At 48.5% G+C, this 12428-nt stretch overlaps 1 protein-coding gene across 5 annotated transcripts in view; it reads left to right on the forward strand.

The window, feature by feature from the left end:
* LPIN3 (lipin 3) overlaps window positions 1-12343 on the forward strand; it is a 46471-nt gene extending 34128 nt beyond the window's left edge. For all 5 annotated transcript variants that reach the window (XM_090020967.1, XM_090020964.1, XM_090020963.1 and 2 more), the window contains exons 9-20: window positions 503-684; window positions 1101-1194; window positions 1803-1872; window positions 2487-2579; window positions 3291-3352; window positions 3734-3863; window positions 5252-5400; window positions 5564-5650; window positions 8016-8168; window positions 9169-9283; window positions 9381-9484; window positions 10182-12343. In XM_090020967.1, the coding sequence (XP_089877093.1) occupies window positions 503-684; window positions 1101-1194; window positions 1803-1872; window positions 2487-2579; window positions 3291-3352; window positions 3734-3863; window positions 5252-5400; window positions 5564-5650; window positions 8016-8168; window positions 9169-9283; window positions 9381-9484; window positions 10182-10326 (1384 nt within the window). In that variant the 3' untranslated portion in view covers window positions 10327-12343. The remainder of the gene's footprint in view (window positions 1-502; window positions 685-1100; window positions 1195-1802; window positions 1873-2486; window positions 2580-3290; window positions 3353-3733; window positions 3864-5251; window positions 5401-5563; window positions 5651-8015; window positions 8169-9168; window positions 9284-9380; window positions 9485-10181) is intronic.
* Window positions 12344-12428: the final 85 nt, after the last annotated feature.

Genomic DNA, 12428 nt, shown 5'->3' on the forward strand with positions numbered 1-12428 from the left:
AAATGAAGACTTTAACAGCATCATGATTTCTCAATGCAGTTTAGCTTATGCTTTATGCCAGAGGCAGAGTAGGCTCCAGGAAACTGCATAGATACCTCCACTATGCACCCAGTCCAGCATTCATGCAATGGACATTGCTCCAATTTGCCTACCTGTCCTTAAAATAATGGATCAAGCAGAAGCCATACATATTAGGCCCAAATTTATTCCTAAGTGAGCTTCTTAGGATTTCACTCAGCAGGAGATACTACTCATCTCATGCTCTGGAATGGAGCCATTGAGATCACCTGGTTAAGCTGGGTTTGTAGAAGATGTCTCCATTTGTAGTTTGACACCACATACTTCCATTGCCTATGGTATGAGGTGCATGTCCATCATACTGTTCATACTTAAAAAAGTCCGCTGTAAGGGGAGGGAGGGGTGTTAGTTGTCGCACTCTGGCCCCGCTGACATAGATCTGACTTTCACACAGTATTGTCACTGCTCCTTCTGTTGTTAATAGTGATATGGAACTGAGCTCAAAGCCCTTGACCGATCCCGGAAGCCTCTGCAGCAGCCAGCTGCCGGCTGGAACTGCGATTGACAGCGGCACCGAGAACTTGTCAGACTTCACCTGTGAAGGGATGTCCCCTGTTGCACTATCTCTTTGTGGAGGTCTTGGGGACAACAGGGAGATCTCCCATGGTAGGTGTGAGGGAGAGAAGAGTCTATACTATGGAACTTGCACAGTGCAACAACAGGGATGTCTTTATCAGCTGGGTAGAGTTTGCTGTAAGGGGATGAAAAATAGCTCCTTAAGGGGTAGAAATGCTGGAGGGAGGGCAGGGTGCCTGAGATGATGTGATACAGAATAGAGAGGGGCAGAGGAGTAGAGGAACTAACTACGGGTCAGTAAACAGAGCAGAAAAGTGAACGGATACATGGAAATATGGCACTGTCCCTGAAGAGTCTAAGGCCACCTGGCCATTGGAACTTCTGTCTTTGCAGCCTTTAAATTGCCGTATGTGTGAAGCAGTGAAGGATACGAGCCCAGGTTCCACTTAGGGAATGACCAGGAGCTGGTGTGCTAGTATTTCATCTCCTTTTCCTGTTTCTGTTAGAGAAGTTCATGGAGCACATCATCTCATACCAGGAGTTTGCTAAGAACCCAGGAGTCCTCGATGACCCCAACCTGGTGATACTGATCCACAAGAAGTGAGTAGCCTGGTTCTGGTTTGTCAGCTTCCAAATCTAGTGGAATATATAGGGCACCACTCTCAATAAAGCTACTGTCTGAGTCTCCAAGACTGATGCTACTTCTACTGCAGTGACTGAGTTAGGCTTGAACCCTCTGGGCTGTTCTGTGAGCCATGCTCAGAACTTCACCCTCCCAGCAGGGAAATGGCTCCTTCCACGGGTAAATATTCTTTTTGCATCTTGAAGCTCAGCCAAGATATCCTAGTGGCTTGTCATGGGTTGTGTGCTATGACTGGCCAGGATTGAGTGATCAATTGATTGATTTTTTTTTTTTTTTTTAATCCCTGTCTTTCATTTTCTTTCTCTCTGCCACTGCCCATGTTCAGTCTAAACCCCCTACTTTTATGCTTGGCTTTGATGCAGGATTTGGCCGAGTGACCTGTGACCAGCCAGTACTTGGGCACAAGCTTAACATGTAACCAGATTTCGTTGTCAAGGACTTGCATCCTTTGCTCTGCCTGATTCAGGCCCTGTAAAGGTCTAGCCTCCTGGTCCATCCTCATCAGTCCAATGGGGTATTAGCTTTCTGTGGGTAGTGACCTTCATCTACCTCTTGCTTCTTCCAGGTATTATAATTGGGCAGTGGCTGCTCCTATGATCCTCTCTTTACAGGCATTCCAGAAGAACATTCCCAAGGTAAATGGTATACTTGGTATGCTTTGGCCTCAAGTGGCTTCTTGCAATAAGTCTGGGAAATAATTAGGGACAGGAACCAAAAGTCCTGTTTTCCAGTCTCCTTCCAGCTCCACCCTGTAGCAGTGCATTGATTATCCTTTCCTTTCACCTAGGCCAGAGCTGAATTTAGGTAGGTACAGGCCTATTTGGCATGCTAATATGCCATAGTGTGTGCCTAAAGAATGAAATTTTGGTAAGGGAGGCTCTTTCTTGCCAAACTGACCTGTTGAAGAGAGCTATGGTTGTCTAGGGATAGGGCTGAGCCAGGTGCCTGACGCTGTGATAGAACTTGGAGTGTGCTCTGGCCCTTGCTAAGTGTCCCCATTTCTGTGCCATGAAGTTTCTCAGGACTGTGTGGTGAGGAGGGAGGGTTGGGGAGAAGCCTTTCAGAAGCTGAACTTCAGCAATGGCTTCAAGCTGTTTCTCCCCATCAGCCCAGGAACCTTCCCATCGCTGTGCTGAGCCCTGCAGGTGGAAGTGCTGTGAGAACATTCACTGTACAGGGGATTCCTGTGGGCTCAGAAATAATTTACCATGCAGCAGGCCTCCTCTCTAATGTGCTCTCACTTTCACAGAGCACCATTGATCGGCTGGTGAAGGAGAAGATGCCCAAGAAGAGTGGCAGGTGGTGGTTTTCCTGGAGAAGAAAAGAGTTCCCTAGTGAGGAGGTATGTGCGCGCACACGTGTGCATGCATGCACATATGTGGTGGCTGCAATTGCTACAGTCTCAGCAGAGATGGACAAGTTGTTTCATCCCTTCTCTGTTCATGCACCCATGCCAAACCACAGAGGGACCTTGTAGTGAGGCTGAAGCTGACAGCAGGGGCAATAATATATGAAAGTAGATGGTTGCAGTGTGTCCCTTGAGGGCCACTCTTATACTTCCAGAAACTCTGGTGCTGTTAGAAGCTGGTGCCTGAGCTGTAGAGCAAGCTGTGAGAGCTCTGTTAGGAACTGGACATTAATTCTGTCTCTGGGTCTACACCTGGATTTACTACCCTGGGATGTTTCATTTAGTAAAGCTACCTGTTACCCTACCACAGCTCCCAGTGCATGTTGTCTCTGACAGAAAATATGGTAGGAACTGGAGTCAGGGTGGGCATTTCCTACCTCACCTGCACTCGGGGGCTTGCACTGCAGCTAGATCTTCTCTTAGACCTGGGACTAGGTCAGATTGCCACTTCTCCCCTCCCCGCCCCAGCACAACTAAAATAGGGCCTAGTGGTTTTCATAGGGTGCTTCTCTTCCCCTCTTGTGGTAAGGAGCTGTACAGTACCACTCTGACAGACAGAAAAGCATGGTAGCCTATGCTCCTGCCCTCTGAGTGTCCAGCAGGGTTTGTCCTCATGGAGCTAAGGATGAACCTCTCTGTCAACAGCATGAACCCAGTGCAGAACATGCCAGTACAGAAGCGCTGCAGCAGGGCTCCACTCCACAGAGGTAAGCGCTATTTGACTGGCTGGTAGTGGAGGCAGGCATGGCTCCTTTTTGGGCCTTATTATCAGCCATTTTATCTCTTTAAGTGAATTATTCCATCCAAGTTTAACCCTGTGAGTGGGACTGGTGGGTATCCATTCCTCCCCCTTGGAAGGGAAGAAGGCTGGGGTGTAGTAAATAAAGGGGGGTGGGGTGCTTGGCTTTCCATTAGCATCATGAGACCATCCATTTGAAATTGGAAATCCTTGTCCCTATGACACATCCAGTAAGGGTCATCATGGTGATCCCATCTGCTTGAACAAAGTTGTCCATGCCTACTTACTGCTACCATCTGTCTCTGCTGCCATAAAGCAGTATTTGTTCTCTCTGCTTCCGTGTGTGTAGACAGACTGAGGGGCCTTCATCCAGTGACGAAGAACCTGCATCCCCAGGGACCGTTTTGATAACAGATGCCACAGCACAGAAGTATCTTCCCACCTATAAGAAATCTCTGAGACTGTCTTCAGATCAGATTGTACGTTTTTTGGGGGTTTTTTTACTCTTTGAATTGATTCAGAGTATGGCTCTTGCTATCTGAGACTGAAATACAGTTCTTTTTACTAGGGCTGTCTCTAGTTTGAGATCGTTCTTAAAGTGCTGATCTTGACTTGAGCAAAAATATTTAGGCCCTTGAGGCATCCAAGTATGGGCATCTTGGTCTAGGCCAGGGGTGTCAACTTACAGAGCCCTATCAGCTGGCCTGTGGATCGACAGTCTGCCTATGGATCTCAGATTGGACTCGCATGCCAGCATTTGCAGCACCCTGGACTGGATCTACATGCTACACACAATACATGGGACAGATCTGCCACAGAGGCAGAAAGGGATCTTGGAGTCATTATTGACTCCAAGATGAACATGAGCCGACAACACGAGGTCACAGTTGGCAGGGCTAACCGGACCTTGTCGTGCATCCACAGGTGAATCTCAAGTAGGTCCAAGGAGGTGATCCTCCCCCTCCGCGCGACACTGGTCAGGCCACAGCTGGAGTACTGTGTCCAGTTTTGTGCACCTCCCTTCAGGAGGGATGTGGACAACATTGAGAGGGTCCAGAGGAGGGCCACCCACATGATCCGGGGACAACGGGGCAGACCCTACAATGAGAGACTGCGGGACCTGAAGCTGTTCAGCCTCCACAAGAGAAGGCTGAGGGGGGACCTGGTGACTGTCTATAAACTTGCTAGGGGGGACCAGAAGGGTTTGGGAGAGACCTTGTTTCCCCTAGCGCACCCTGGCATAACAAGGAATAACGGCCACAAGTTGTTGGAGAGGAGGTTTAGATTAGACATCCATAAGAACTACTTCATGGTCAGGGCGGCTAGGATCTGGAACCAACTTCCAAGGGAGGTGGTGCTGGCTTCTACTCTGGGGGTCTTTTAAGAAGAGGCTTGATGCCTACCTAGCTGGGATCATTTGAGTCCAGTTTTTCTCCTGCCCAGGTGGGGGGTCGGACTTGAAGATCTACAAGGTCCCTTCTGACCCGACTTCTCTGATTCTATGACCCCATGACCCTTTCAGCAAGGATGGGTGTCTTTAACCTGGATGTTTTGGCCAAATTGCAATGTTTAGTAATTCCTTATTTGTTCCCTGAAATGGGTCCTGGCTTCAACTGGTTATAGTTTAAAGCTGTTGTTCATCGGGTTTCTTAGTGAGTACTGTTAAACCAGGGAGGGGCTGTATTTCAGTAAGTGTGGAAGCTGTGTAATTTTGCATGTATATGCCCGTGTATGTCCCTTTCTCTTGTATTTCTATGGGAATACAGCTGGCCGGGGTAAAAATGCAGCCTTGCATGTTACTCCTGAAGCTCTCCTGGAAGGAATGTTGCTATGTGAATGCTTATGTGTTTCTCTTCTCTGTATATAGAAGAGGCTGAATCTGCAGGATGGCCCCAACGAGGTGGTGTTCAGCATCACCACCCAGTACCAGGGCACGTGTCGCTGTGAGGCCACCATCTACTTGTGGAGATGGGATGACAAGGTGGTGATCTCGGATATTGATGGGACCATCACCAAGTAAGGGGCTGCTCTTTCTCCCCTTCTCTGTGGTGTACTCTGTCAAGGCAAATGCGCCATTGAAAGGCTTGTTCAAGTGGTTGTGGTGATTTACTACAACTCTGAGCCCTGTGTTCTGAATCTCTGTTGGTTTGCTTGGCCTAACTAGCCTTTGTCCTTGTAGGTCTGATGCTCTGGGTCACATTTTGCCACATCTGGGAAAAGACTGGACTCACCATGGGATTGCCAAACTCTATCACAAAATCCATTTGTAGGTATTGGATAAATAGGAGCTCTGTTTGGGTATCCTTCTTCTGCCCTGTGGGGCTGGAGCAGAGTATTGGGAGCCCATGGCTGGGGACTTCTTCCCATAGGGAAGGGACCTGGCCTGGCTTCCCTCTTGTCTCTTGTACGGTTATGTTGAAACTTTCCTCTCTCCAATGCTGCTGGTGTGGAGGAGAGCTGTCCTGTCCTCCCTGCCCACCTAGCAGTAGGCTTAGAGATGGTGATAACAGATAAAGCCAGAGTAGTTTAAGGAGCTTCTCAGCTCCCTGGTGGCCTTTTCATGCTTTTTGTGCTGATTTTGCTGAGCTTGGGATACAAAGATGTCCTGAGAGAAGGTACAAGGGCCCCTTGTAGTGCAGCTTTATGATTGAACTCGCCTCTCTGCTGTTAGCACTGTGGGGTTAACTGCTACCAAAATAATTGGGGTTTCATTCATTAGGAAGGAAGAAGCTGACTCTAGCTGCTGTTCTGCCCCTCTACAGGGTGGGTGGGGCGGTTGTGTCTAAATGACCCTGGTTTTCAAATGCTAGGATGCCCACAGATGATGTGACCACTAAGGGGCACTGTGTGTACATGATTTGACCTGTCTGACGCTCTGATGCGTCTGGGTGACTTAAGAATGCTTCCTCAATTAGTGAGCAAAGCACAAGGAGGAGACAGAGTTCTTCTGTCCTGGCTCAGGACTGCTGGAAAAGGGGTGAGCCCTTTTTCAGTTGCATGTTTCATTCAGTGGAGGCTGTTGGGATCCACAGCTGAATCATCTTTCCGTACAGTAGAATTTGTACCCTGAATCTCTTGCCTTCTGTGTGGATTGGATGTTTAGTGCCTCTTATTCTGTAATAGCCCAGCTTCACTGCCTTTGTCAGCACCCTGTGCCTGCTCTGCCTGGTAGAAGTGCTGTGTATACATGAGCTCAGTGCCTGATGTAAACCTTCTTAGAAGATGATGAAATCTCTCATTCTCTAGGTTCACTTTTGAATGACAAAGCAACAACAAAGCCTCCTCATGAGTCCACCTTTTAGGTTCTTTCAGCACTTGTGCCAAGCTCTATTGTGCTGTGTGTGGTAGGAATTTGATCATGATCACTGACTGCTTACTGCTCTGTTCATGTTATCTGCTGCCCACCCTGTGCTCCTAATCCCCTTTGAGTATTGCTTTGTGTAATATATCAAACAGAATTGCAGGGGGACATAGGGAGTCCTTTCTTCTGTCTTCCAGGTTGGATTTCTCTCAAAAGGAGTGAATGAATTGGGTAGAAGGTAGGAAGCATTATAGTGAGTTGGTGGAAGCATTATGGTATGCTATGGTGGAAGCATCCTGCAGGTCTGCTAAAGCAGTTTCCTGCCAGCTGGAGAAGACCTTGCTGCATGATCATGATCAAATGATCCTTTTTTGCAGAAAAGGACCTGTGGGTTACAGTGGACAGTAAGCTGAACCAACAGTGTGCCCTTATTGTAGAGAAGGCTAGCAGCTTACTGGGCTGCACTAGTAGGAGTGTTGCCAGCAGATAGAGGGAAGTGATTATTCCCTTCTATTCTACACTGGTGAGGTCACATCTGGAGTACTGTTTTGGGCCTCCCACTTCAGAAAGGATGTGGACAAGTTGTAGAGAGCAACAAAAATAGATAGGGGGCTGGGACACATGACTTCCGAGGAGAGGCTGAGGGAATTGGACTTTTTTAGCCTAGAGAAGACAGAGGGATTTAATAGCAGCCTTTAACAGTCTGAAGGGTGGTTTCAAATAGGATGGAGCTGGACTGTTCTCAGTGGTGGCAGATGACAGAACAAGGAGCAATGGCCTCAAGTTGCAGCAAAGGAAGTTTAGGTTAGATATTAGGAAAAACTTTCTCGCAAGGAGGGTAGTAAAGCATTGGAACAGGTTACCTAGAGGAGTTGTGGACTCCTCATCCTTGGAGGTTTTTAAGACCCAGCTAGACAAAGCCTTGGTTGGGATGATCTGTTTGGGGATGATCCTGCTTTAAGCAGGGGGTTGGACTAGATGCCCTCCTGAGGTCCCTTCCAACCCTAATTTTCTATGATTCTAATGGCGTGGTGGCTTTTTTGATGAGTGCAGTCTGGGGAGAGCTTACTAACAGCTTCTTCCTGTGGGGCCTGGGCCCAGGTGCTTTGTGATGAATGGCTTGTGCACTCTCCTCTCCAGGATAGCAGAGCACTGAAGAGCAGCCTTGCTGGGATGCTGCAGTGCTGAGGGGGGAGTGGTGGGTTGGATAACCTCAGTGTACAGGTCCCAAATTCCCTCCCCTACTCAATCCTGGCAAGGGGCTTAAAGGAATAAGATCTCACGTGGAAAGGAGCCAGGCATCTGACACTTGCTGCCTGCTGTGTTCTAGGAATGGCTATAAGTTCCTCTACTGTTCAGCCAGGGCCATTGGCATGGCACATATCACCAAAGGGTACCTGAAATGGGTCAACGACCAGGGCTGTGCCCTCCCAAAGGGCCCCATCCTGCTGGCCCCCAGCAGCCTCTTCTCAGCTCTTCACAGGTAATACACCACAGGACAGCTGCCTCTGAACAGCTGTGCTTGTGCTTGCTTCTGCCTCTCTCCATTGGGATGGCTCCTCCTGGGCTCTGTTTTCTGTGGGGAGGTTGGCTTCTCAGGACATGAGATGGAGGACATTGGCAGGCCCCCTGCAATGATGGGAGTAATGTGACAGACTAGAGGGGTGCAGAGGCCCATACAGACTTCTTCACCGTGTGATCATCATGTGCTTGCCCTTCTTTGCTTTAATAGATCCTATGGGCATATCCTCCCTCCTGCCTGCCACCCATCCCAGGCACAAACCAACCCTGCTGCCAAAACTTAATACCCAGCATCTGGAATATTAGCCAGCAATCCTGTACATGTGTGACAGGTCTTACAGGCTTTCTAATGCCTTCTTGCTGAGGTACTGAAGCCCAGATACTGGTTCCCTGGAATTGGTCTCGCTGCAGGCATAGGCTTTTAGGTTATCTGCTGTTATACTGCCCTATAAAGGGTTAAGCCTGGAGATTTGTTTACCTCTTCTGTCCTACCAGTTAAGGCCTTTAATAGCAAAGAAAAATACCTAACATGGTCCTGACTTGGAAACCTAGGAAGCCTGGATGCTTGTCCCCTTTGCTCTTATGTTATCTCATCTGATGGTGCCTGGCATTGCAATCCTATGTAAAATCACCACTTGTTCTGCAAGAGCCCCTCCCTCTGCAGCACCATGGATGCAGTGAGTGCTTTCTATCTCCAGGCATTTGGTGGCCTGGCCCAAGAGGTGGGAGGACTTGATGGGTTCCTCCTTCCTTGGCGGGATCTTCCATGTTTAGTATTCTAGAGACTTCCAGATAGGTTGAAAGGGTGGCTAAGACTTCCTCTTTGCCATAACTGTTGCTCCAGCAGTGTAAGGTGCTCTTACTGTCTTTGAACCTTCCCTCAGAAGATTTGAAACAGCTTTGTAAGATGTTCTGGCTCATAGACCAGCCTTGCCGTAATACTCTTATGTTTTATGTTGCAGGGAGGTGATTGAGAAAAAGCCAGAGGTGTTCAAAATTGCCTGCTTGACAGACATTCGGAACCTGTTTGGCTCAGCACAGCAGCCCTTTCACGCCGCCTTTGGGAACAGAGTTAACGTGAGGGGCACCCTCCTGGTTGCTAGTGGGGAATGACCTCCTGGGGGACAAGTGCTTCAGTAGCTCTAATCTGTCTTTTCTGGCCTTTCTTGGGCAGGATGTCTATGCCTACAAGCAAGTGGGGCTGCCAGAGTCTCGTATATTCACTGTGAATCCCAAGGGGGAGCTGATCCAGGAGCTCACAAAGAACCATAAGTCCACGTAAGCCTGCCTGTTCTTCTTATCCTGGGATGTCCTTTCTACCATGTACCTCTCTCCTCTGTACCCAACCTTGCTCTTCATGCCCAGCAAGAGACTGTGAGGAAGATTGCAAAGTCCTCTAGCTAATAGGTGAAGAAGTTCATGCCAGTGAATGTCTGTGACAGGGTGCAGAGGCCCTCTGTGACCCCTGGTGAGAAAGGGGTTAGCTCGTGCTTTCCTTGGGGGCATGCTAATGTGTACCTGCATGAAACAATATCTTTGGGAAGCTCCAGCTGTACAGGCAGGTTCAGGAATGAGTTGAACCCCTTCCCCCTTTTTGAGAGATTCCCAGTGTTATCTATCAGTGTTATCTTGCTCTCTTCCTGTGAAGTTTTCCTTAAGGAAAAAAAGGCCTCTGTGACTAGGGTTGTGTCCTGCAGAGTGAGGCCATGGATTGCCTGTTCTCTCTGGGGCCTTTGTGATAGCAGTGGGGTTAGCACCCACACACAGGTGGGGCCTGGTATGCTGTGCGCTCTGCACAAACTGTCAGTGTGCTCAAGACATTAAGAAGAGGCTAACTTGGACATCCATTGACCCCAGAGTAAGGACTGTCCTAAGCACCATTTTAGCTAGCATGTTTTGTGTGCCTGGGTCAGTGAATGAAGGCCAAAGAGGAAAGATTTTCTCTGATCCTGAATGTTGATCTCTTCCCTCATAGGTACGAACGACTGACTGAGCTGGTAGAACTGATCTTCCCCCCTCTAGGTCAGAAAGGGAGCTTTGCTTTGTCTTGGCCAGAGTACAGCCAGTTTGCCTACTGGAGGACTCCACTGCCTGCCATTGACTTGGAAGACTTCTCTTGACCGACCTACTAATGGAGACCTGAACAAAACCTTTCCTGGAAGGATAGTTACTTGCTGGCCCCAACAAAGCAGTTACCCATTCCTTCTGCCTATTCTGCTACTGAGGCATTTCTCTTTTATTGTATGTTGTGGACTGCAAACCCCTTGTGAAAGGGCAAAATGGAGGGGTGGGGGTGAGGAGGGAAGACTTGGCTTAAAGAAGAAAATATTTGCTAGGGATGGAATGTGTTGTCTTATAAACCAGGGACTTTCTCCACGTTCTTAATGAGTTTGAAATGATTTGTTGCTGCTTTTAAGGGTGTTGGCTGGAGTGTCCTCAGTGAGGGTCTTCACTCCAGTTGCTGCTAGCTCCACTTCTGAGGATCCCAGGCAGTCCTGATGCCTACAATACAGCTGTCTGGGGGCGAGGAGGGAGGGTGGTGATGGTCTCTGTTATGTACCCAGCTGTCTGTGATCATTCGGAGCTTTGCACAGCTGTGATGTAGCTTAATTGCTCAGTAACTTGTTTAGGAGGCTGCAGACCTTCCAGAACAGACTGTCAGTGAATAACCACATTCGGCCTAATAGTATCAATAAATAGTGCCTTAAAGGTCTGCATGTCTCTTAATGCTATTATCAGCTCAATTGGGTGATGCACTTGAACATTGCCCAACTGATGTTAAGGTTCGGATTTCACCCAGAGCGTGGCAGCAGGCTTAGGGCTTGGGACCTGGGCCTGGAAGCTGGCACAGAGGTCACTTGTGAAGCTACCTCACAGAGCACCAGATTTCTGAGGGCCTAGAAACACTCAGTGGAGCTTTCAAAGGTTGCTGAATATTGTCTGGAAATTTGCTTCTCTGCCTCTGTAGCAACTTGTCTTATACAGGAGGGAATACTACCTGGCCTCCCTCCCAAAGGTGAGATGCTTTATTCTAGAGTGCTCTCAAAACCTGTTAATGATGTGAGCTCTAGGCACCAGGTTTCTCATCATTCTTGGCCTTTTTCATATCCCTAGTAGGAAAAGTTCTTGTGTCTGTGGCCTATTGGATCTGACAGGTGACTGCCTCCAGGAAAGGGGCCTTCTCTACTGCCTTGCCATTTCTGCTTCCCAAGCGCAGACCCCATTTAAGCAAAACTCAGGCACATGTAGTCTGTGTGAGCTCAAGTAGTTGATGGCAGAGCTTAAGGCTATTTTTAAAACAGTCTGCTCTGGGGGGTACCTGACCTAGGCCAAAAAGGGCATGGTGGGGAGATATCTGGTGCTTTTTGCTCTTCCATGACAATGTCTGTCTACTTTATAGGCTTATTAACAGTCTCCACCTGTCATCCTGGCAGGGAATGAGTTGCTTGTTCCAGCTGCCCTCATTTCTGCCCCAGGGAAAGAGTTTGAATTCACACCTGGCTTCCAGGCCTTCATTAGGCTCTTGTCCCCCTAATTCTCATCTGGGAGCGTTTCTGTGCCAGTCAGGGCTTTTTAAGGTGGTGCCAGGGGAGACCATGCCTTGAGGCACACTGACTTCCACCCTCCCCCCTTGCAAATGTGAATCCCAGAACTGCCACAGTCCAGAGGGAGGCCAAATAGGTGTAAGGACTTAATTTCTGCCCTTACCAGAGGCTGTGATTTCTCCCCCAAAACAAAAAAGAGCTGCCACCTTTCCGGGCTGTTTTGTGTTCCTAGGATCTGAGCTATAACAAAAGCCTTTGCCTGGCTCAGAAGTTTTGCAGGGGCTCAGTTGCCTGCATGGTGAGGCAGACTTTGAGCTCAGCTGTCTCCAGAACCAGGCACTAAGAGCCATGGCGGAGTAGCTGCATGTTTGAAGTCTCCTGAAAAATCTGACCCTTCAGAGCCTCCTCCCTGTCTCCTTCTGGGATCTGCTCTCCCATCCCTTTCATTATACAATATAACAGGAGCATGCCAGGCTGATTAGCAAAAGACTCATTTACTGGATGTGCTGCAGGTAACAACTGCTGCAGTCCTTAGCTTCAATTACTTGCGTTTCAAACAATTTTTTCCTGCTGTCCCTTTGACATAGCTTCCTTCCCCCCTCAGGCCAAAACTGATCTGGAAATAACACAGTAGTCTCTTATTGTAGCTGCTTCTCTCAATAATCCAAGTCTTGTGT

The sequence above is a fragment of the Crocodylus siamensis genome, chromosome 10, assembly GCF_052110815.1.
Source record: "Crocodylus siamensis isolate JL-2025a chromosome 10, ASM5211081v1, whole genome shotgun sequence".
NCBI lineage: Eukaryota > Metazoa > Chordata > Crocodylia > Crocodylidae > Crocodylus > Crocodylus siamensis.